Source organism: Herpailurus yagouaroundi, unplaced genomic scaffold, assembly GCF_014898765.1.
Source record: "Herpailurus yagouaroundi ecotype Mexico unplaced genomic scaffold, PumYag 29, whole genome shotgun sequence".
Classification (NCBI taxonomy): Eukaryota; Metazoa; Chordata; class Mammalia; order Carnivora; family Felidae; genus Herpailurus; species Herpailurus yagouaroundi.
In genome coordinates, this window is record NW_024412377.1 from 60,402,613 (window position 1) to 60,427,660 (window position 25,048).

The 25,048-nt window shown below is 42.7% G+C and overlaps 2 protein-coding genes across 6 annotated transcripts in view; one reads left to right on the plus strand and one right to left on the minus strand.

The window, feature by feature from the left end:
- INSYN2B (inhibitory synaptic factor family member 2B) overlaps positions 1–10,939 on the minus strand; it is a 121,612-nt gene extending 110,673 nt beyond the window's left edge. For 3 of the 5 annotated variants that reach the window (XM_040444536.1, XM_040444520.1, XM_040444527.1), the window contains exon 1: positions 10,646–10,937. The gene's annotated coding sequence lies outside the window, so the exon portion shown is untranslated. Of the gene's footprint in view, positions 1–10,645 lie in introns of all 5 variants that reach the window. The other 2 variants (XM_040444542.1, XM_040444550.1) reach the window with 2 other exon arrangements.
- DOCK2 (dedicator of cytokinesis 2) overlaps positions 1–25,048 on the plus strand; it is a 418,809-nt gene that overhangs the window by 311,135 nt on the left and 82,626 nt on the right. The window contains exons 28-29 of the mRNA XM_040444509.1: positions 12,996–13,094; positions 16,080–16,174. Coding sequence (XP_040300443.1) covers positions 12,996–13,094; positions 16,080–16,174 — 194 coding nt within the window. The remainder of the gene's footprint in view (positions 1–12,995; positions 13,095–16,079; positions 16,175–25,048) is intronic.

Genomic DNA, 25,048 nt, shown 5'->3' on the forward strand with positions numbered 1-25,048 from the left:
AGGCAAGTATGTAAAAGAAGAACTAGGTAGAGTGACCAGTTATCCTGGTTTGCCAGGGGCTGAGGGGTTTCCTGGGACAGAGGACTTCAGTGCTAAGACAAGTATGTCACCCAAGAATAAGGCCAGGCCTGGGATGCCTGGCAAGTGCGTATCCAACCTCCATAGGCCCTGTCCACTTCTGGAGGTAGCTCCCAGTGCTGCCATATGGGAACACAAAATGCTATCTCTGGATCTTCCAAGTAAGTGTCCAAGAGAAGCTGAAAATTCAAAACTTTATGGAATAGCTTCTGTCTTTTAAATGTTGACAAAAAGTCAAATGTTTTATTTTTTATTTTTTAGTTTTTTGTTTGAATATAGTTGACACACAAGTCAAATGTTAAAAACAACAACAACAACAACAATACCATGCCAACCAAAGCATTTCTGTGCACTGTGTGAGTCCTGCGCACTGCCAGTTTGAGGATCTCAGAGCAAAGTGTTGTAAGCAAAGCCTCCCACATCCCACCCTGTTCCTGCCCCGAGGCACATTCAGACCATTTTCATTACACAGAGTGACTTCAGTGATCAATCGTTTGGTTTTTAATTTGATGTTCTTAACCAGATTTGGATGCTGGGCACAGAACATAATCAATCAAAGTGGGAATGAATAGTGGTAATAGAGGCGCCCATTCAATTTTTTTTGAAAGATGAAATTAGTGCTCAATGGCTTGTTCTTCCCCAAATCTGGAAACCTACGTGGTGAGGGAGATAAAGCATGTGCACATCAAACATCAGCCTTCATTATTAGTGGAGGTCCATTTATTCTAGGTATCAGGGCAACCCCTTGGCTGAGATAGGAAAATAACAGTCATTTTGTTTGTGGGGGTCTTGGAGGCCAGGGGCCAGCATTTAGACTTGGTAGAGAATGGTATAGTCGATTTAACGCTGTGGTCAGAACAGCTGCATTCTAGCACCCGCTCTACCACTGACAGCCGCTGAGTGACCATGGGGAAGCCACCTAATCTCCCTGGTCCATAGCTTTCCCCTTGTGCTGCAAGGACACTGGCTTGCAAGGACTCCCAAGGAGCAGCCTCCCTATCATCTCTCCAATTCTAAGCTTTAACTTTGATTAGACTTTTGCTAGGATTTCTCCAGGCCTGCCGGGGCAAAAGAGTCAGCAGGGGTTTTCAAAAACAAATCCGTCCAGACAACTATGATGTCTTTTTTTTTTTTTTTCTAGATAGAATTAGTAGATACGGGGTTGTAGTAAGTTGATCTGATATCTGGGCATTACCAGGCCAGCTCTCTGGATGGCATTTTTATTGTGTCACTTGATCTTTCTTTAATTGAGTGTGGATTAGAACACAGGGAAGGGAGCTGGGTACAGGAAGAAAGCGTCAAAGGCAGGGGCTCTGTGGTTAGGGAGTCTTCTGGTCCAAGAGAGGGGAGGGTGGGGCAGGTGGGAGGCGGACCTGCACTCACGCCAAGCTGCAGTGTCACCTTTATTAACGATGACAGGGAGAAGGAGTCAGCAGGCAGCTAATGCGGACTGCAGAGGAGTAATTGGAAGGTGTTGTTACCATTCCAAAGGACAGGGAAGTAGAAGTGGGACAAATGGGAATTTAAGAGGAGGGAGGTGAGCAAAAGGAAAGAATGAAAAAAATGGAGTATGATGTCATTCGGAAAATCGCAAACCAATAAATCAATGAGGTATCATTCCCAGGGCAGAGAGGAAACAGCCTATGGAGCCAGTGGGTCGGGGATCTGGGGGCTGACGGGAAGCACAACATCAGTGGGCAGTGTAGTGTCCTTACCAGAAGGTCAGTGGCAGATGAGCCCCAGAAATGGTCTTCCACCATTCTGCCACCATTCTGCCCCCTCCTCCTTGAGGCTTTTTTTTTTTTTTTTTGCACATACGACATCAGAAGGAATGCTCTATCCAAAAGGGCTTTACGGGAGCTCATTAATGTGAACCCTTGGAGTCAGCTTTTCAAACAGTTATCTCTGAGTTCAGCTTCATAGGATTTTTTTTTCATCATTGGAATCAGCTTCATAAAAGCCCAAGCATGATGATTCTGCCAGTTTTTACTGTTAACAGATGAAATAGTACTCTCTTTATAGAAGTGAAGAGCAAGGACTTTGGGCAGCTGTCTTTCATTCTCAAGACCTTGTCAGCAGAGCTGTCCTGAAGGCAACCCAGTAGGCAGGTGCCTGTGTGGCGTCCCATTACCTGCAGATTGAGGCTCAAAGCTCTCAACCTGGCATTCAAGGCCCTTCCAGTCTGTCCCTCCTAGTCTCTCTCGTGATCTCCCTCTGTGAACTTCTGCTATACCAAAACACTTTGCTCATTTCCACCTCTGCGTCTTTCCTCATCCTGTTCCACATACAAAAGCGGGACAGCAATTTCGCAGCATCTCCACTATCCCTCCCCCTCCCTTGCCTATAGCAGACATCACTAATCAATCAACACTCTTTCCTGCTGAGCTAGGACTTGGCCTTAGAATCATTCCCCACACAGCTCTTTTAGGCAGTTACTCCCGATCAAATTAATCAAATTATAAAATGAAACGTATTTTCTATAGATCTAAGATGTCCTTTCCCATTTTTAGCTTAATCCCTTTCAATCATGTAGTTCCTCAAGCCCCACATACTCTGTGAAATTTTCCCTAAACATCCCTACCCACAAAGGTCATTTCCACTTCTTAAAAGTCTAGAGAAAGCTTTACTTATAGCACTCATTTTGCACCTGTCATCTGGCTTCATAACATATATCTCTCTTCAGATCACAGTTTCTCAACTTCAGCACTGGTGGCATTTTGAGCTGGATCATTCTTTGTTGTTGGGGCTGGCCTGTATATTGTAGGGTGTTTAGCAGCATTCCTAGCCTTTATGCAACAGATATCACTAGCAACCTCCCCTCTCCTCCAATTATGACAGATTGCCCTAGTTGAAAACCACTATATTGATAGACAGATAGATAAATGATAGCTAGCTAGCTACCTAGACAGGGATAATCTTCCCTAGTACTCTGAGATCTTCAGAGTGTCATAGGTACCTGATACAGCTCCTTACAGATAATAGGTGCTGAGTAAATATTTGTTAACCGATTGATTAATTGGGAATAAGGAGTGGAGGATTAGCTGGGAAAGGAGAAAATCCTGCCCTAATGTGGATTAATAATTAAACCATCAGTGTGTCATTGCTTTGGTTGAGCCCTGTAAAGTTAAGCAGTCAAGGCAGGTGTTGCAAAGAGGCCACCTGCACACACACCCAACTGTTATTATCATACTCAGACCTGAGTACCGGATTCTGCTGGGACTAGCAGGCCACTTGCAGCAGGGACAACTCGACCTATCTGGGGGAGGTTGGGGAGGCACAGGGAGAGTCCTGGTTGGAAAGCTGGGCTTGAAGTTTAAAACGCAATGTGAGAGAGAGATCTTCTTTACTCTTCTTCACTCCTTGTGAAGTAAACACAAGGGGTAAACTAAGCAATCCTTTTATCCACAAAATAATCATCCCTTCTGAAAACCTTCTTGCCTCGCTGCCTGGTTGTCTGTGAACACATTTGTCTGCCTGCCCCCCCTCTCATCTAAACGTGGAGACTTTGTAAAGGGAAACAAAGGGCAGGGAGAGATTGTATAAATCATCATCCGCAATGCAGCTCTCCAGGTCCACAGGGAGGTTTAAATCATCCTCCACGAGTCAACCAAAAGCTAACTCCACACTTCCTCAGCTGATCAGCAAACTGTTCTGGTGAACCAGAGAGGGGGCTGAAGCTGAGCATTGCAAGAAGGTTTTCTGAGTGCTTCTGGTGTGCCAGGCTCTACACAGGACCCCTGCACCTGCCTTCTACTTACTCCTCACAACAGTGCTGTTGGTAGCACTGGTCCCTTTTTCAGGGATGAGAGAACTGAGGCCAGAGAGATCAAGTATCTTGTCCAAAGTTCCAGAGCATGTTGAAGAGAACCGGCGTTTGCTCCCAGACTTAGGATTCCCTGTCTAGTGCCTTCTAGGAAAACTGCTTCTATGGGAAACCAGATATATTTCCAAGTACATGGCACTGATGTTCCACTCTGAACCCTTCTTGGCCTTCAATGCCCTAAGCACTGCAGAAGATCGAGTGTTTATCCTCATTTGAGCCTAAAATCATGGGAGACTCATAAACCACAGGGCACAGTCATGAAGAGAGCTCGTTCAGTCTATGTGGCTTTGTGTCTACCCATATGCCAAGCTACCTCCATCCATCCATCCACCCATCCACCCATCCTTCCATCTCTATATAGGCATAGGAAATATCTAGAATATTTCTTAGTTTTTGAGAAGTTTATTGAATTGAATGGAATATTGAATGATCTTAATAGAACAGGGAGCACAGTGAGGTAAAATGTTATGCCCTTTTCCTTTCTTCGTGTACTTTAAGGATTTGCTTAATTTTCCTGTCACTAAGATTATATCATGTCTACAAAATGGTAATGTCTTTCTCTTTTTTCTAAGAAAAACAAAAGCATCGTGGGGTCAGGCTGATCTAGCCAAGTCATGTCACCTCTCTGCTTCTAGGTTTTCTCATCTGTAAAGTACATGTGGTTTTATCAAGATCACCTGGATACTGGGAGGATTAATGCGTATATACCACTTGGCCCATGGCGAGTGCTCAATAACTGATGGTGGTTGTGACCATCACTATACTTTTTAGCCTAGTGTCTGACTCATAAATGTCCGACTACTATTAGCTTCTCCTTCTTCCAGTTCTTTTCTTCTCTTGCCACAACCATATAAAAAGTCCTATAAAAAGTGCCGGATACAGGCTTAGCCCTTTAAATGGTAGTTATTGTCCTTTACCCCACAATGCCTCCTGCCTGAAACATAGTATCCTTTTGTGAATCTTTTTTCTATTGGAGGTTGATCTTGGTGTCATACATAACCTTGATCCACACGTTTGTAGAAGAAGGTGAGGGGCTGCTTAGGATACTTATCCAGAGCCCACATTCTGGTGATACTCAGGGCTTTGATTTTTCCCAGGGAGAAGTGAGCTGAGGACAATACTGTATTGTCCAGGACTCCAAACAGTCTTTTTGCACAGCCTTTCTTGAGGCATTCAGTGCAAAGATTTGGAGGCCCATCACTGGTATACGTGCTGAGAATAAATCCATGCTTCTGAAACTATTCTTCTTGCAATCACATTTGTGAACTTCACCCACACCTCCACAAATGTTATTAGAAACATTAAAAAAAAAATCTTCTGTTCAATTAAAAACTGGGCGGGTGTTCCTTCCCAGCAAGCAGGTTTCTCAGGTCCCACAGATGGGAATGGCTTTAATCAGAGACTGGGAGCCACTGGAGCAGGCTCCCCTTCATTCAGCTCCAAATAAAAGGGAGATGAGCCCACTAAGCTTGAAGATAGATGGGATCCGCATAAAACTAGAGTCCACTCTCTTGCCTGAACAAAGAGGGACAGAGTACGCTATAAAATAATAATTTAGTGAGAAGCATTTGCCAAAAAGAGGTCACACTACCAGGAATAAGGAAGAGTCAACAGTGAAAACAACTTGCACTTTTCACAGACCCATGACCGTGGGAATAAGTCCAGTACAGTGTCTTGGAGATGGGCTTATGTGGTAAGACATGGGAGCCATCTCTTTAAAGAGGGGTTCTTGAAACACACAGCAGCAAGAGTGAGCTTTTTAAAATTCGAATCAATGGCCTCCTTCTGCACTTTGGAGGAAAATCTATATGCTTGCCTCTGACCCCCAAGGGCCCATAGGATCTGGCCTCTGCCTGTCTCTCTGACCTCATCTTATATAGTGTCTTCCCTCATTTCATACCTTCCAGCTATGCTGGCCTTCTTTGGGATCCTCCAGGACTCCAAGCACATCCACCTGAGGGCCTTTGCATCTGCTATTCAATTGCCCAGAAATGCTGTTCTGCCAGATTTTTGCATGACTGACTCTCATCATTCAGATCTCCATTCAAATGCCAGCTCTCTAAGAGGCTGCCTTTGTCTCCCCTGTTGAAAATAGTTTCCTTCTCACTCCATCCCCATTTCATTGCTAATTGTAATATTTCATTAGTAGCAGATATCACTGCCTAAAATATTATTACTTGGTTATTCATTCATTCTACTGTGTTTCTCCATCCCTGGCCCTCTATCCAATGGGAATAAGAGCTCATTAAGAACAAATCTTGTTACTCTCATTTCTGGTTGTATCCCCTGCAGCTAGAACCAAGCCTGAAACATAGTAGGTGCTCAAGAAATATTTGTTGAATTAAGGAATGTGTGAAAGAACGATCTCACTGTAGCTTGATCAAATATAACTTAAGATGGAGTACACTCAAAAGCAGAACAAAAATTCTTTAATTTCTGGCCTCTCCCAAGGCAAAGGTGGTCTACACATGACCCTAACTTTTCAGAGTTTGTGTGTGCAGGGTGGTCCCTATAACATTCTTTTAGAGATGAGGAATACTATAATAAATTCAGTCTCTCATCTAACACGTATTTACTGAACCCACACTAAGTGCAAGTTCAATTCTAGACTGGTGATACAGCAATGAATAAATGGACAAAAATCTCTCCCCAGGTGAGCTGACAGTGCTGACATGGGAGACACAGTGGATTTATGAAAAGATACAGGTTTTAGAGTCAGAAAGATTCAGATTTTAATCCCTGTCCCATCATATACTAAATGTCTATCTAGGCAAGCTGCTTGACCTCCATACATCTCACTTTCCTGATCTATAAAATGGGTCTAAAGTTGACCTCATGAGTTTGTTGAAATGAATCAGTGACATGATGAATGTAGAGTCCTGAGCACAAGGAATGAATGAATGGAATTTGCTTGCCATCCACCTCCCCCTTGGGATCCCACTATATCCTTTGGATGGTTTAAAGTGACCCACATCACAGAGCCTTAGGCACAGGTCCACCAAGATCAGAATGTGTTCGTCTCAAATAAAGAGTATGTTACCAGTTCAGTCTTCTTTTCCAACCTTGATTTAAAGCAGCCTTGTCTGCCCCTCCCTTCCTGCTCCTGTGAGTGATGCTAGCTCTCTGAGGAGACACCTGCAGCTCTGGCCCTGACAATGCTGAGTAGTTGAGCCATCATTAATGCCCACAGCACCAGGCAGGGGTGCACATAGATAACTCTACACTAGTTGTCATCTTGTACAGATATAATGTGTCAGGGCGTATCCAGAGTATATAGCATCCAAGTGCACTTTTCTGTTTTCCTGTGATGTTGTGCCTTTGACGTGGAGCTGGCCACATGAAACCCTGGGGTCTGTGCCCATCAAGAAGCTTCCCCTGAAAGAAGGTAACTTGGTTTACTCTATCACACAGCAGGATCTCTGGGTAACCAAAGAATGTCACTGCACACAGAGACAGGGGGATACGTTTTTGATGAAGACAGTTGTATTTCATGCTTTTGAACAATTTGGGTGCTATTGTGACTCTTCCTACCTTCTTGCAATTGTCCCCAAATAAAAGAAACCTCCCAACGTATCTGGTCCAAGAGGCACATGTTCAATATACTTGACAGCTGGACTTTGGGCATGTTTTTAACCAAAGGCATGTTCGGAGTCAAAGGGCACTGAGCTGTTATTGGGAGCACTTGATGTGTCCACAGACAGTCATGGGTAAGTGATCTCATCATATCCTTCTTCCAGGTCAGGGATTTCAATTGGCTAATCTGCATAGTTTCCCTAGACCACAGTCAGCAACAATGAGAATAATAATAATAGCTGACAATTATCGAGGGCTTTCTATGTTCTAAGTGCCTTTTGATTTAATTCTCACCAGAACTGTATGAAGTAAGGAATATTTTTTATCCCCTTTTACAGATGAGGACACTGAGGCACAAGACCCTGCCCAAGGCCACACAACTAGTAAGAGATAGAGCTGAGATTTGAATTCAGATAGGCTGGCTCCTAGGCCCTCTGATGCTCTACATCCTGGCAGAACCAGGTGTAAACTCTTTGGAGCACAGCCTTATCCATCCCGCTCACTGCTGCACCTTCACACCTAGCACAGTGCCCAGACTTGATGGTTGCTAAGACAGAACAATACACTAGATTCCCCCCAAATCGCTACAAACTGTAACTCTGAGTAGCCTACAAAGCTCTAAGATGAAGGGGTTTTAGAGTCCCTGTTTCTCCTAACACAACAGCCTCCCACTTCCGGTCCTGGATCCACCACACAGACAGTGCCAATTCCACCCAGGAATAAAATCTGTTATATAACCACATGGCAGATGTGGGGGTGAATGGAGAAGCAACCTGAGAATGACATTTGGCCACTCTTAGCCTCCAAAGGAAATAAATGTCCTGATAAATAGAACTTTTCATCTCCCTATGAGCCTCCCTTGGTATGAAAACTTTCCTTCATCTCCTCTCCTTGGCGCTTTCTATATTTTATTTTATTTTGGCCCTGCACATTATTTGAAGTTACTATAGCAACGTGTCACCAGCTGGTATCGCGTAGTAATGTTGGCATTTAGGTAGCAAGCTCCCAAAGTTAGCTGCTTCTCTCCCTCTGTGAGCTCATCCCTCCCACAATCTCAGGTGAGTGGGGGACGCATCCACAGCAACCATGCCCCTCTCCCCCTGTTTTGTTTGTTTTTCAAGGCAGGGCAAACTGATAGCCTCTTCCAGGTCCACTCAGCACTGCAGGGGGCTTGACTGTTGTGTGTATGTGTGTGTAGGTGTGTTTGCGTTAGAGGTGGTTAAATAGATATGTTTGAGTTAACTGATGTTCACCCAGCTATCGGCCTTATCAATATGCTGATGATGATGATGATGACGACGACAATGATGATTTTTCTATGCAAAGGAGCCAAATGATTTGGGGAGGGCTACTCTCCTGATCCCAGTCATCTAGTATCCCAGCTAATTAATATTAATCACACGATACCGGGTTTCTCTTTTTCTCTCTTGCCATCACACAGTGAAGAGACCCTGGCTGTTTCCCTTTGGAGCTTCAGCTCTCTCCCAGGTGTGCAAGACTTCTCTCCACACTGATGGGCTGCATTAATTAAGAGGATTGATTGTGGCAGATCGCTGAAGAGGGTTCTATGTGGCAAATAAACCCTGCCACTCAAGGCGTTAAGTAGCCCCTCATCAGCCAAGTGCCTGCGATGATTGCACTTATTTTTACACGTTTGACCTAGTTTCAAACTGTGTCTCTCCATGCTGTGATTCATTAGCTACATTTTCAACCGCCCCGAACGGAGCCGAGGTGACTCTGCCTGATTTGTGCCAGCGTCTCGGATACAATTTCTCTCTGGGAGTTAAGATGCAGGTCCCCCTGCTATTCTGTTTTAAGAAGCAATTTCCCATCTAGGCACCTGGCATGCTGCTTGGCTATGGATGAGTGGCTGCCTCATGCCTTGGTAGTAAATATATGTCACCTATAGCATTTCTGCCAGGGATGGGAAGAGGGGGATTCTCCCTAGCTTGGACTGAAGGGCATCCCTCCACCCTGCTCTCGAGTACCCCATGCAGTACTCGGGCTTTTCCATGTTGCCAACAGGACTGGGAGATTTGGCTCCTACACTATAAAGTTTGAGCAATGTCAATGTTAGGAGTATCTGAGTTGCTAGTGAATCACACCCCCACCCCATTCCTCTCTCTTTCTAAACATTTAAAATATGATGGATGTAGAAGTAAGGTCTCAAACTCGTAAAAAGGGAAGGGGACAGGAAGCTAAGAGGTGGATTGCCATGTTAAGGATATTACTGAAAAAGGGATAAACGTCAGAGAGGCATAATATTATCCCATCATTCTATCATTATGTGACAGAGTGTTTAGTTTCTTTCTTTCTTTCTTCCTTTTTTATTTTTTGTTTTGCTTTGTTATTTGTTTTTTAATTTAAATGACAGAGGGGAACCTGTTCTGAATGCAAACCTGCTGCTGGCATCTCATGCCATTTCACTAATCAGTCGGTCACATTGGTGTGATTTCTGACAGATTTGGTACTAAAGTGGGCTAGACATCATAGTAGGAAAAAAGGGGTGCTTCTAGTCGGATGGAAAACACTGTCATTTTTCATTAACAGCCAAATGCAGGTAACTTGTCCAAACTTCAGTCACATTGCACTACAAATCGTACTGTAAGGCACTGAGCTGGGTTTTTCTATGTGGTAGTTAGAAGGAAGAAATGAACAAGCCGGTAAAAGTAATTTTGATTGATTGGTGGACTGTAACACACTGAGCAAGTCCTTATAAAAAAAATAGTGGATCCTTTCGTAAAATGGTTACTCTCTCTCTCGGTGGGGAGTAGAACCCCTTCCCCTTTTATTTTCTTTTAAAATGAAGCATGGAAGTTTCTCTAAACAAGGCTTAAGAAAATGCAGCCTTTTCAAGGTAATTCCAAGCAACTTGAGCTTTGAGGTTTGTTTTTTTGCTTTTCTCCCCCACTTCAAATTCAAATCAAGCCATTGGAAATAACAAGCATTCCGTATCTATGCATTTGGGGCAGCCTGCAGTTCTGACAATGGTAGATTTTCCACCACACACAACCACACACACACACACACACACACACACACACACAAGCTCATGGTCCCAGGACTCATTTAAGCCAAAGCTTTAAAAGTAAACTATTGTCCAAGAGGCGATAGCATTTTCTCTTAGAGGATCATGGATCATAAAAAATAAAACCTGCCCAAATCTCTTACCTTGAAGCAGTAGAATTACCTGCAGAGATGTCCTCCCTTTCCTTGCAAAATGAGCCAGCCTTTGACAAGCAGCAGAATTACTCCAAAAGAAGGAATAATGAGTCCTTTATGTTGTAATTTTCACTGTTTATATGCAAGAAGTGTAGTGGGTCTGCTCACGTAGGAATAAATAAAAAGCCGAACAAACTGCTCGGCAGCTACCATGTGAAAAGAAAAGACCTCTAGTGGTCATAGGCTGAAATCTTTGAGGAGAGGAGAGATGAGATGGAGGGAGTAGAGGAAACACATGCGTGTGTGCGTGCACACACACGCTCATGCACATACACACACACACACCTCTCAAACTCTCTGATTTCTCCTTCCTGGCATCCATCCTGGCCAGCGGGATACACAATTATAAATCTTCTTTCTTGGTTTAAGTGGGTCCTGCTTAAGTTAACAGAGATGGTGGTGTTCTGTCTCGTTTGAAAAGGACTGATAATTTCACAAACTCACCACCACCCTCTGGGGGCCTGAGCAGAAGAGGATTTGCCTTCCTGGATGGTCAAGACAGCTCACTCCAGTGTAGAGGCTCTGGGTCCCCATAAACATAGTGTCCTCACTATTGCTCCCAAGAGTCCCAGCTTTGCACTCTCTGCCAGCTTTGCATGTTTTCTAAACATTTATGGTGTGTGAGTGTGGTGGTGGTCACTGGTGGGCAGGGCTGGTTTCATGGGTGTATGACCTTGCCTGGTGCCCAGAATGGGCACTGGGGCTGTCTTGAAATTCTGAATAATTTTTAATAAGGACTGTTCATTTTCATTTTGTTCTGAGCCCCACAAACTCTACAGTGGGTCTTGCTGATTGGGAAAGCATGTTATCCCTGACATCCTAATTGGAAAAAACCTAGAAGCAAATGAGATTCCTGTTCTCTGGGAGTTACTTTTAAGAATGTGATCTTGAGGACATTCAGTTATCCAAAAGACTTCCTGTGGGGGAACACAGAAGGAGTTTCTTGGGACATTGAGGCTGTTCCTCCACTACTATAAACTATAAAGCTGTAATGTATAAGGATATGTATTGTGTGTGTGTGTGTGTGTGTGTGTGTGTGTGTGTGTGTGTGTCTTTCTAAACAAAGATAGCAGTTTGTGATACCAAGCCCATTTTCTTGGTTCACACATAATACTTCCAGGCCCACTACTCTGGTATGCCATTTGTCTGACACCTTTTAGCAGTAAGGTTCCCTGGAAAGACCTACATCACATTGAGTAGGCCCTCTTCCATAAGCCTCCCCTTGACCAAACCTAGTGGGACTTCCTTTGACTAAGATGGCAGTCCCATTGGAATCTTGCAGGAGACAACCTTGAGTGGCTCCTCTATCCTGGTGGATTTGTGGTTGGTACTCCCTTTACAAGGTTTCCAGAGTAGATATTCCTAAATGCTGCTTGCACATACTAGCCTAAACAGAAAATACACCCTGATACAGAGTCATAAAATTTGGAAGGGTAAAGCAGAAAGGGGTATGGTGATGTACTCTGGTGCATGAAAGAATGTGGTTCTTGCTCCTCTGATCCCATGCAGACCCGCCTCTTCTCCAAGTCCTTGCATTGATTTCTCTCTTGTCTGAATCCCTCTGACGCTTGGTCTGCTTGGCAGATTAAAGGTCTTATACTTTTTCCCTCATGGATGTTAACCTTCCTTTCCCAACTAGGAACTCCTTTCCCAACTTCATGAACTCCTGAAGAGCAAGAACCACCTCTTCTCATTTCTTTTATCCTCCAAAGCCCTTAACAAGTGCTGGTTACTGGTAGCTACTGGCTTCTCACTGACTGAGTCATGATGGTTTAACAACTGACCCCTCTATAGAGAAAATAAGTGAATTCAAAGCATTATAGGAGTCATTTGATCTTTTTGATACATATGTGGGGGTTGAAATGGATGGATTATTGTCTTGCTTTACAGATGAAACAATTGGGGCTTAGATATTAAAATTATTTATCAGAAAATCAAACTGTCTTCGGGATCTTGATAGAGACTAGATCTCCTGACACCAACTCAGTGGTCTTTTCCCAAAGTACAAGCAGCTGTAGAAGTGATAGGTCAGGCCCTATCTTCTGTATCCGAGCTCCCACTACAGTCCCAGTCACATAATAGCTGTTCAATAAATGCTTTTGGGAAGAACGAGCCCATAAATGAACCATAAGGATACATTTCTTCATAGGCAAGTTTCACTTGCTGATCCCCTTGGGGGACTTTTTATACTTGCCCGAGATGGTTTGGTGTTTTCCAGTCTGAAGTCAAGGAAATGAAAAAGATGAATCTCATGGTTCTCTCTTCACTATTTCATGACAGTTTTCTTTATTTCTTACAGAGTCACTTTGTGGCATGTATGACAGCCATCTTAAACCAGATGGGTGACCAGCACTATTCCTTCTATATTGAGACCTTCCAGACCAGCTCTGAACTTGTGGTGAGTCTACAGGATGCTGGGGTGGGGGGCAGTGGAGGGGAGACATGCCACACTGTTGGCTCTTAAGAGTTTAGAGTAAGAAGGGCACCTGGGTGGCTCAGTCGGTTAAGTGGCCGACTTCGGCTCATGTCATGATCTCGCGGTCCGTGAGTTCGAGACCCGCATCAGGCTCTGTGCTGACAGCTCAGAGCCTGGAGCCTGTTTCAGATTCTGTGTCTCCCTCTCTCTGACCCTCCCCCATTCATGCTCTGTCTCTCTCTGTCTCAAAAATAAATAAACGTTAAAAAAAAATAAAAAAAAAAAAGAGTTTAGAGTAAGATGTCCCAGTGGACCTTGTGCATGTGTGTGTCTAAGTTACGAACACATTCATGTGATTTCCTAGTACTAATTTCCATTTAGGCTTGTATATACCACTTCTGAAAGATGTCTTCAGTGTCTGTCAGAGGTGAAACCTGAATGTCCAGTCTAAATATGCTGCAACAAATGTTTATTGATGAATTATGGACATTTGGGGGCTTACAAGCATGAGTGTTAGTCACACAGTCTTGGATTTGCATCCAGGATTTGTCATGGAGAGCTATGTGACCATGGACAAATTAACCCCTCTTAAGCCTCAGTTTCCCCATCTGAAAAGTGCGGATGATGTTATTTATGTCATAGTGTGGGGAAGGATTAATGAGAGCACAGAAGTTCTCACATATTAAGTTACCAGTAAAAGGTAGCTATTTGTATATTATGATCACAAATGCATGGAGGAAGTTGGCCTCTGAACCCCCTTACTCTTCTAGCCTCTCAGGACTCATTTGTTACAGAACTGTCTGCACAGGACTGTAGCCTATAGGCTCATAGCTCTGTAGCACATGACTTATCAACATAAAGGCCAGCCCAGGCTGTCCCAGGGTGTAGCAGTCCCTTTGCCCTCAACATAATCACCTTTGTCATTGTCTCCTTACTGCTGCCAGTCAGGAATTCTGCTGCTGGGGCTCACTTTCAACTTTCCTTAGAGTAACCAAGGGTTCTAGAATTGAACCAATCTCAGAGAGTGGCCCATATAAAGGGAATTATTAGAAAGCCAATGTCCTACTCTTTCAGCCATTCAGCAGAGAGATAGTCTCCTCACTGGGTGCAGTATTGGGAAGAAACAGAACCTATTTCTGGATATACACAAAAGAAAACAAAAGGAGAGCCAAATATCCCAGGATTTCTCCCCAATTTCTCTATGCCATGTGACATGGAAATAGAGAGATCAGGATCCTAATGTTTGATCCTCAATGGAAAGAATGGTGGGAAGAGAGTAGGAAAGGGAATTCTTATTTGTTGAACATATATGCTTTCTTGTATAATCTTCACAACAGTATAACATAGGGATTAGTAGTCACATTTTACAAGTCTACAATCTGCTTGCTCAAGGCCACATAGGAAGTATGTGGCAGAGTAGGATTTGAACTTCTGTCCTAACCCTGACAGCATGCTATAGCTTCTCACTCAGAAGCTAGGTTTTACATCTATGAGCCAGAGGCTTTGTTGCCATAAGAAGGGAATGAGCCTGTGATGATACCCACACTCCCCCAAGTGATATCAAGGATGAATAATTCTCAGCATTGTCATCATCGAGCACTTAATGAGCTCTTACAATGGTCCAGGCTCTATGCTGAGCATCCTTTAGACAGTGTGCACTTAATATTCATAGTAACTCTTTGAGTTAGATGTTATCCCCATTCTGCTGATGTGGAAACTGGGACTTAAAGTATTGAGGTAATTTTCCCTAGAAGCAAAGATTGCTGAAAAGGAACAGATGTCATTTCCAGAATTTTGCAATTTAGCTTAAAGCAGTGATTTTCAAATTATATTCCTCCCATCTTCACTATCTTCTACCATAAACACACACACACACACACACACACACACACACCACAGCTCTTCTACTTTTATCTATTTTATTTTATTTTTTTTTAATTTTTTTAACGTTTATTTTTGAGAAGAGAGAGACAGAGCATGAATGGGGGAGGGTCAGAGAGAGGGAGACACAGAATCTGAAACAGGCTCCAGGCTCTGAGCTGTCAGCACAGAGCCCGACGCGAGGCTCGAACTCATGGACTGCGAAATCGTGACCTGAGCTGAAGTCAGCCACTTAACCGACTGAGCCACCCAGGCGCCCCTACTTTTATCTATTTTATATGTTAGGTTCTGGGTAATATTTTCTTTGGACCTGGAATTCTGCTGTTAGAATAACTTGGAAACCCCTGGCTTAAGGAAAGAACTCTGAGTGGGTTTCCTACTGATTTTAAATTTTACTGAAAGCATAGAGACAGTATGACTTTTCTTCCTCAAGCTTAGGAGTGTCCACATGACAGTGGTCCTGGTCTTTGCCATTTGGACTTGTCTTGAATTTGTATTCTCCAAAGACGGAGCAGAATCTTGGCTTGCTTCAATCAATATCTGATGGGGTGTGTTGAGATCCACTCTGAGCCTCTTCAAATGAGAGGAAGAGAGTCCCTGGGCTGTTTCCTCTAATGTGCCCATGGATGTATCTGTGACATATGAATGAGCTGTGTTTATACTACTGATAATTAGATGGTTGTGTTTATAATTGTTTGCTAAATGACCTGAGATACCTCCACAAAGTATAGAGTATTTCCATATTAAATACATATCTGGGAAGTTGATTATAAAATTGCAACATCAATAAATGCATTTACTTCTTTCTTCCCAAAGACAGAATTGCTAGTGCTTTGTTTTGAGAGTGTTTTCACTTTCCATATTCACATTCCACTTGTATTTGTGAAACAGTCTCCTGGTAACTAACTTGAAGCTTCCACTTAAAAATCCACTGCTATTGGTTTCTTTGGACTTATTTGAAAGGCTGTGCCCTTTCCTTTTCTGCCCCTCCAAAAAATAATAAAGAAAAAACGTAAACAGCACTGGGCACTTCTAGTGAGTTCCTACAAAAGAAGATGACAGGTGTGTTTCGCTTTACAATTTCAGGACTTCTTGATGGAGACCTTCATCATGTTCAAGGACCTCATTGGGAAAAATGTGTATCCTGTAGATTGGATGGCCATGAGTATGGTTCAGAACAGGTGAGCTGTCACTCATTCCTAACAGCTACCTCACCCCAGCGATCATTTTAAAGAGCACTCGTAGAGACAAGGTGGGGATACCTTTTCCCTGGTGAAAATAAAAAGTGTAGCAGAGTCTTTCTTCTTTTAAACCCCAAGGAGTTCCACACCAATCTTGAACCTTCTTTTTTTTTTTTTAAATGTTTTAGTTCTCATGCCTTTTTTATATACTGAGCTGGCTAGCCCCCACCTTCTCCATTCTTCAAATACCAGTTAAAGTAACATGCTTTGTGAAGTCTTCCCTAAACTCTCGAGACAGTAGACCTTAAGGTCAGCCTTATTAAAATTATATTATTTTAACATTTATTCAAAATAATAAAATATATTTTGTGACACAGTAAAATAAATTTAGGAAGCATTGGATTAAATAGCTTTGAAAAGATTTCTGTGCTTCAGGACTTCCTAGAGCCTTCAGTATGCTCATGGAATTCTCTGGAGGATTTAGGATACAGAATTTCACAAATTTATTTGTTAGTGGAATCGTTTGGTGTTCATATATGTATGCTTCTCTGTGTGTATATAATTTCTATTAACATCTCATAGGATACCAGTATAACCCAAGTATAATTCAGATCCCACATAACCCAGCACAACATTAAAGAAAAGTAATTATCTCTCAAATAGTATCATCTCATCCAAATGAAATTCAAATGCTAAGACTCAACAATACTTTCTGCTATTCCCTTTCTCTATTTCTGTGGTTCTCAGTATCTCTCACATCCTATGCTTTATTCAGGTTTCTCTTAGAATCTTATTCTCAGTCCTTATCCACAAACCCCTTTAAAATTGGATCCTCTTGGCCCCTTCCCCTTTTTTCCCCTCACTTACTTCCCTTTGGCTTTGTACATTTATTTTAAATCCACCCAATGAAAGGCCTTCACTCTACACTGTTGTCTGTCTCTACCTATTGCCCTTGTTCCATATCGCAAAACCAAGAATTGACTGGCAAATGGGAATATCCCTAGAGGGTGAAAGAAAAAGAGAAGTTGAAGAGGCAGATGCAGAATTCTCCTTAATGGGAGGCAAGGAGGAAAGACTCTAAACATTTACTTATTAATAATTTTGTCATTGGATACAGTCTGAGAATTTCTATCTCGTGTATGCCTCATAGCTGACTCCAGTCCCGGGTGACCCTCATCCCTTACCTTTCTGTCCTCTGAAAAGATGTTCTTCTACTAATTGGATGCCTAAGTGTCTAGCCATGTGACTTGATAGACACACTTACCCACAGTGCTCTTGGGGCCAGCTTTAGGGGCTGGTGAAGGGAAGAAGAGGTTTCTCAAGGCATAAAAAAGTATGTCTGTGCATCAGAGCTTATGTTGGGAGGAGGAAATCACCCCAGCAATAAAATGTCAGAATTCTCATTCTGAGCTAACCTTGCCCTGATTCTCCCTGTTCACATCACACAGATGGGAGTCAGGCTTTGCAATGATTAAAGTGTTGGTGGGAATTAGACCCAGGCCACATCACAGATCAGAGGCAGGTCCATTTCTACCTCTATGTCAGGGCCAGCTTTCTGGGTCTGCAACTTGTGCAGTTGCTTACCACCCTACACTATAAAAGTCCCCATACTTGGTGTAATGCCCTCTCTTTATCATCTTGAAATTCTTAGTAATTTTTTGACAAGGAGATTCACATTTTCATTGTGTACTGAGCTCAACAAATTATGTAGCTGATAGTACCTTATGTCAATGTTCAGTCATCTCATATTATGGTAGTCGCCAGCTCTTAAGCTGTATGTGAATCCTCTTACTGTCTGCCTGCCAGCTGGTCAATAATGTCTTCAGGCTTTGCCAAAATACATGAAGCACCCACATGAGTCATCTTCAACTCACCCTTTACTTTAGATACATTCAACTATTCACTGTTATCTACCATTTTATTCTTCTGTGACTTCTCATAAACTATTGCTTTCCTCCCTTCTAGGCCAAACTCAGCATGAAAGTATCCTTCAAATTCTTGACACTATAATCTCTCCTTTGTGGATGCTTCTAGAACTCTTGTCATGGTAGGAGAATGTGTTCTTTTCTTTGTGTTTCTATACATGCCCATATTATGGCACTTATTCTACTGTACTATAATTATCTCTTCACATGACTGTTTCTGTCACTAAAGAATGGACTTCTTGAAGGCAAGCACTATATCTAATTTATCTCTGTGTTTCCAGCTCCTACCGCAGAGCCTGACATTCATAAATACATATAATGAACTCTGTGTATCCAGTGAGTACTTACTGATTAGAATTTTTAAAGAAATCTAGTTTAAATTTGCCTAAGTAAAAGGAGAGTCAAGTTTATTAGTTCAGACAACTGAAAAATCTCAGAGTTATGACTTCAGGCATAGATGTATCTAGGTGCTCAAACAGTGTTGTAGGAAATCTGTATCTCTATCTTTGCTCTTTTCTCTGTTGGCTTCATTCTCAAGTAGATACTCTCTTTGTGGTGGAGGAAATGGGCTCTAGAAATTCCAGATATATGTCTTGAATTAGCAACCCCACTAAAAAGAAAAGGCCTCTTCTTCAATAGGTATAACAAGAGTCCCCAGGCTAATATTCAGAGTTCTGGATTAGGCTACATGCCCATTTATAAACTTCTGTGGACAGGAAAATGAAATTTGCTGTTTCATCAAGCTTGGGTCACGTGACTCACCTTGCAACTGGGAGGCTATGGTTAGTTCTACCCAAACCACAAAGCCTGGGAGCAAAAGGGGAGGTAGGGGGAATAGTTACCCAAAGGAAACATCTAGGTGTTATTACCAGCAGGAGAAATGGATGATAGATAGGCAAATAAATGCACAGACATCTGCCACTTATACAGGGTCAGGATGATGGAAGCCCAGAGAGGCTGCAGCCCTGACCAGGCCAGCAATTCCTTCTGCGTCATCTACAGTCATCTTAGAGGAAGCATGTGGAAGAGTTTGGAGGAATGTCCCCTCCTGCAGTGCCAGCGAGCTATGGACTTTCGTCTTTTTGGGGGACAGGCCCCAAGAGATGATACCATAATCCTTGGTTTCTTTAAACTTAGAAAATTACAGTATGATTTTCTAAAGGATCTAAGGAAGTGGAATTGTCTCCTAAGTAGAAATATTTGTATCTCTTAAGGATCAGCTAAGTACTTAAGTCTCTACATTAAAAAAAAAAAAAAAAAAGAATCAGAAATATAGCTGGGTTTCAGACGTCTTAGTTCTGCCACTTCTATTTCTTGGGAAGTCATTTAATCTCTTGGACTCTCAATTTCCTGATCTGTAAAATGGGGATTAATTATAATCTCCATTTCATGGTATTTTTTGTGAGGATAGAATGAGTGACTCCTCAGCACAGTGGTGGGACCTCAGAAAACTCACTGAATAGAAGCATCTCCAGGTGTAGACAACAAATTTAGCCTTGGACTAGAGAAGGATGTGCCTAACGTCAACCAGAAAAATGACTCTTTTCTCCTTGAAGTCATGTCGATGAGTCAGTAGATGTCCTTCATCTTCAGTCCACAGTGGGGCACTTGAAATTTTCTCACCTCTTTTACATTTGCTGTGATGTTATGATAGCTAACATGTACTGAGCACCTAGATCCACCCCTGCTGTGAATACCTTATTTAATCTTATAATCTGTATGAGTTTATTTAATCTTACCAACAAATTTATGATGTAAACTACTACAGTCCACATATTACATATGAGGATAGATGAGTAACTCATACAGTGTTGCACTGCTAATAAGCCATGCGATCAGAGTCCGTGTTCTTTATCTTTACTGCTTTATCCTGTAAAATAGTGAGGCTCATTTTATGAAGTGCATTGTACAGATGTGCTCACTGCATACGTAGTGGCTCAGATAACTGAAAGAGACCCAAACAGGTAACTTGTCCAAGGTCATGCAACTAGTTAGTGAAAGATTTCAATGTAAATTGGACAAACAGAACATTAGCCTTGCTTAGCCCTGACTAGGATTTTTCAGAACATCATTTCTACTTCCTATGCTGGTTAGTATGTACTTTACAATTTCCTTCCTTCCTTCCTTCCTTCCTTCCTTCCTTCCTTCCTTCCTTCTTTCCTTCCTTATTACTTATATATTACAACACTTACCTGTTTTTTATAATTTCTCTGTTATCACTTATGATTTATGTGTGTATGTATTAGTCCTATGTAATTTATTTATCTGCTTGTTGGAGAGAATGGAGTTTTCCAGAGTTGAATGTCTCCTCAGCTGTGTGTACTGTTTGTGTATGCGACATGTCTACTGCAAGAAATGCCTTCTGTTAGAACATTTTTTTCTTTTTGGTAAGATGCAGCTTTCAGAAAGATTTGATTTACATGATACGGTAAATTTTTAAATGATGAAGTTCTTCATAATATTGTAAACTAACAAAATTATACCTAGGAACCTCTTTTCTCCCCTTCCATCTGCACCTCAAGCTGGAAATCCAACATTTTGAGGGGGGTTGGGGGTTTGTACACATCCCTATAGCATCTTAAATGGAATCAACCAACACATATTTATTGAGTGTCCTGGTTATGCAGGGCTCTAGGGAGTGGGCCTGTGCCGTGGTCCCAGAAGGCAGGGGGCTTACGGTCTAGTTGGTGAGACAGTAAATGTGCCCATGGAAATATGACCAATTGCTGCAGTCACTGCAGTGAGTTCAGAGCACAAAGAATACCCAGACAAGTTAGGATTTACGACTGCCAGGGTCCATATCCTGCCTCTGCCATTTAATAGTTAGATGGCCTTGGGCAAAGTTATGTAATTACTATGACTCAGTTTTTCCTCCTGTAAAATGGGGCTAATTAAAGTATCTATCACAGTTGTGAGGGCCAAAATGAAATGAAATAATATACACACAGTGGTTAGAACAGTGTTTGGCACATGGCAAGCATTTCATAAGTGTTAGCTATTTTTTTTTTCCTTGTCACATTCCTATGGTTTGGGAATATCCAATATATTTCACAGAAAAGGCAAATCTGGACCAGATCTTGTCTACCTTTATCAGTGACATATTTCAAGGTCTAACATTGTCTCAGGCACATAAGAGGCACACAATGGGGTCACAGAAGTCAAGTGTAGGATGTTGAGTAGGGCAGTGCCCAGCAGTCATATGGTGGCTCCAACGGGATGCTGACAAATCACTGACTGCCACTTCCCCTTCCTACTACCTACATTAATTTGTAGTGCCTACTCCTTTTTTTTTTTTATTTTTAAAAAAAAATTTTTTTTTCAACGTTTATTTATTTACTTTTGGGACAGAGAGAGACAGAGCATGAAGGGGAGAGGGGCAGAGAGAGAGGGAGTCACAGAATCGGAAGCAGGCTCCAGGCTCTGAGCCATCAGCCCAGAGCCTGACGCGGGGCTCGAACTCACAGACCACGAGATCGTGACCTGGCTGAAGTCGGACGCTTAACCGACTGCGCCACCCAGGCGCCCCATAGTGCCTACTCCTTTTTATGGACCTCGCCTCCTCCAGTGCACATTGCCCAGAAGGAGGCCTCTCCATGGGTTCTTTAGCCAGCACAGCACAGCTAATCCTGGTGTTCAGCAGGCTGCAGGAGTCTAGATCCCAAGAGCCTACTGCATCGCTCGCTAGAATCCCAGATTACATGAGCGGTGCCAGGGGCACCGCGGGGTGAGCCGTTCCTTGACGCTGAGCTGGAAGCTGTCGATTCACTCTAACCTCTTGGGTGCATGGAGCTTTTGTGTGTTGTGAGGGAAGCAGCTTAAAGGCTCTGGGAGAATGGATTTCTCACTGCCTCAAGGGGAGCAGTGAGAGCTCCCTTCTCCAGCTCTTTTATTTTCCATTGTCAAGTTTTAACCAGTAGAATCAACTGCATCCTATGGACTGCAGGGGGAAGGGGAAATGGGATTCTGAGAGGCCCTCTCTCTCCCTTGGGTGTTTTCACCAGAAAGGGCATACCCTTTTATTTCCACAGCACAACCTCTGGGTGTGGGTTGGTTGTCACATCAGAATGTTTTCAGCCTTGGATACTCCTGCCACAGAGCTACCAGGTGACCAGGCTGTTAACAATAATGACAACAACAGTGACCGACATTTATTGAGGACTTCTATGTGCTGAGGCATTAGGCCACCAGCTTTATACACTACATCTTATTTCACCTTTACATGGCTTATTTCACATAAGGGGCAGTTGAGATTCCCAGAGGTCAAGCAACTAGCTCCAGGCCACAGCATGGAAGAGGACCAGAGTGGGACTCTGACCTGGGATCAACTTGCTCCAGCACATGCTGGAGTCTATGTAATAAAAGTAATACCAATAGCACCTACTTCTTAGTGATATTGTGAAAATTGGTTGAGAAAATTCATATAGAACACTTAGTAATATCTTGTTAAATTTTAACTATCATCATTATGACCCTACTGTGCCTTCAAGGATCTTTCTGCCAGTTTCTTCCTTCTTACAGCAGCTGACTTCTCTCTCTTACAGCTTCTGCTTCCTGTCAGAGTCATCTGTTCAAGCTTCTACTCAGGACGTAGGTCACTGCACTCTCCCTGGTTGTCATGCTATCGGACTGCCTAAAAGGATTTGATTTAACTACACTTCAGGCCTGGGTGCCCCCACGGGGTACCCATAAGGTCACCCATGGGCTGCTGGCCACCCAGGGAAGACTGTCTGAGTCAAGCGTTGGCCTTGTGCCCAGGCAGCTGTGGGCAGAGCAGCAGGATGATAGGGACAAAGTGTATAGGAACTTTGGGCAGAATGGCAGGCACGAGTTCGAGCATGCCCAGCGCCAAAAGACTGTGCAGGCTGGCCTTCAAGGGAGCCAGTATATCCTTCTGGTTAATTGCAAAGTCTTTAGAGAGAGACAACCCTGAGATTGGGTCTGCACTCTGCTGCTTATGTGCTGTGTGAATGTGGGGAGATCATTTTATTTTTCCAATATTCAGTTTCTTCTTCTGTTAAATGGGTGTAACATTGGCTCGTACCTCAGTTTGTAGAATTACGTGAAAGAGTGTCTGTTAGAGTACTTAGCACAGGGTACATGAATACCTGTACTTCTGTAGTTGCTATTATTAATAAGGTGAACCCATAGCTCCCGTTGAACAGAATTAAGAGGTTTTCTTATGGACAGAATAGCATAGTGGTTAAATACCTAGGATGTGAAGGCATCGTACCTCTGTTTAAATCCTGGTTTCACATGTATTGTCTGGGTTATTAGGAAAGTTATCTAAACTTGTATCTCTAAAATGGAAACAACATCTAACTGAGAGAATTAATGTGAGAACTAAAAAAGAAAAACAGAAACACAGAAAGAATCCATGCTAAGTACTTAGCAGAGAGCCCTGCCCATTACTGGTAACTGTGGCTCTGATTATTATTGATTTTATAGATCCTGCTAAGCATTGCAAATGAGTTGCAGGAAGTGTTAGGTTGAGATTTGATCATGAACTTTGTTTTCAACAATTCAAGTTCATTGTTGAGAGTAACAGAGATCGTTGAGTATGTTTTAATTCCAATCTACTTCACCATATTAGTGCTTAGGATTTAAGTATAGTTATTTTTAAAGAGAAACCAAAAGACATAACTTTTCCAAACCCATACATGAGAAACCAAAGTTAAGTGATATGATGATTCCCAGTGGGTAGCTGTGGAAGAATCCAGAGAGAGGGAAGAACCTTGACTTACTGCCCCCAGCCCTTATCTGCTATCAGTATCCACCATTAACACAAGAGTGTTGATCAATTCCTGGTCATTCAACTGGCCTTTGAGAACCAGAGACAGATTTAGGCTGACAATCAGAATAATAACTATTACTGGCTACTACTAATAGCTTTGTTGCTTCTGAGAATTTGTAAAACCCCTCATTTTGGGATCACATTACAGATTCCAAGAAGTTTATAACATGACAGCCACTCAATGCATTTCCCTCTGGGGAATCAGATACTAATCTTAAAGGAGAAAATATAGATATTTTTCAAAGGCATATTAGCAAATGACAGAAGAGTAAAACCAAAGAAATCTCACTTTCTGACATCCTGATATGGGGAGGATTTTGTGAAACTTTCATTGTTTTGTCTTTGTTTGATCCTGCCTACCTCAGAACTGGTTACTGGTTGCAACTTGTCCTGTCTGCCCATTTTGCTGTCAGTCCCTGACCTCAGAAGAAGAACGAAGCCATGCAAAGGGTCTGAAGTGGCCACGGCTGCTCTCTTACTGTCGTTACCATGGTGTCAGGCACCATGCTCCACCCTTGCCATGTTTTTGCCATTGAAGCCTGCAGCAACCCTGTGAAAGCGGTTACATTGTTGGTATTTCACAAGCATGGAAGCTGAGATGTCAAAGTGATATTAACAGATGTCCCAAATCCACACAGCTGGCAAGTGGGAAAGCCAGAAACCACATCCAGCTGTGCATGTCTGTGTGTTGGGGGGGGGTGGTATACAAATCTTGGGATCCTGATACCAGGCTGCACTGTCTTCTTTGTTCAACAAACATTTAAGTGCTTGATGAACACCTGGCTCAGGTTCTTTACAAGGAATGCCCAATGTAGCACATGCTATAATTGCCCTGCCCACACTCTTGGCCCATCCAGAGTATACCTGCAGCTTTGGTGGACAGTCACCACACATGCTGAGAGCTTCCTACTTCTTTCATTCTCTGGACTTTCTCTGGCTGCAAGAGAGAGATCAGTCCATCTGCAAGGCAAGCCAGAAGTGCTAGGGACTTAATGTCCTCAGGAGTAATTTTCACCTTGTGAGGGGCTGGCATTAGTAAATAAATAGCCCAGGTTCCTCATCCCTGGGAGGGGATACCTCTGATGTGCAGGTATGCTTTATACAGTCTCTCAGAGCTTCTTAAGCAAAAATCATTACCCAAAGCAATAACCTTCTAAT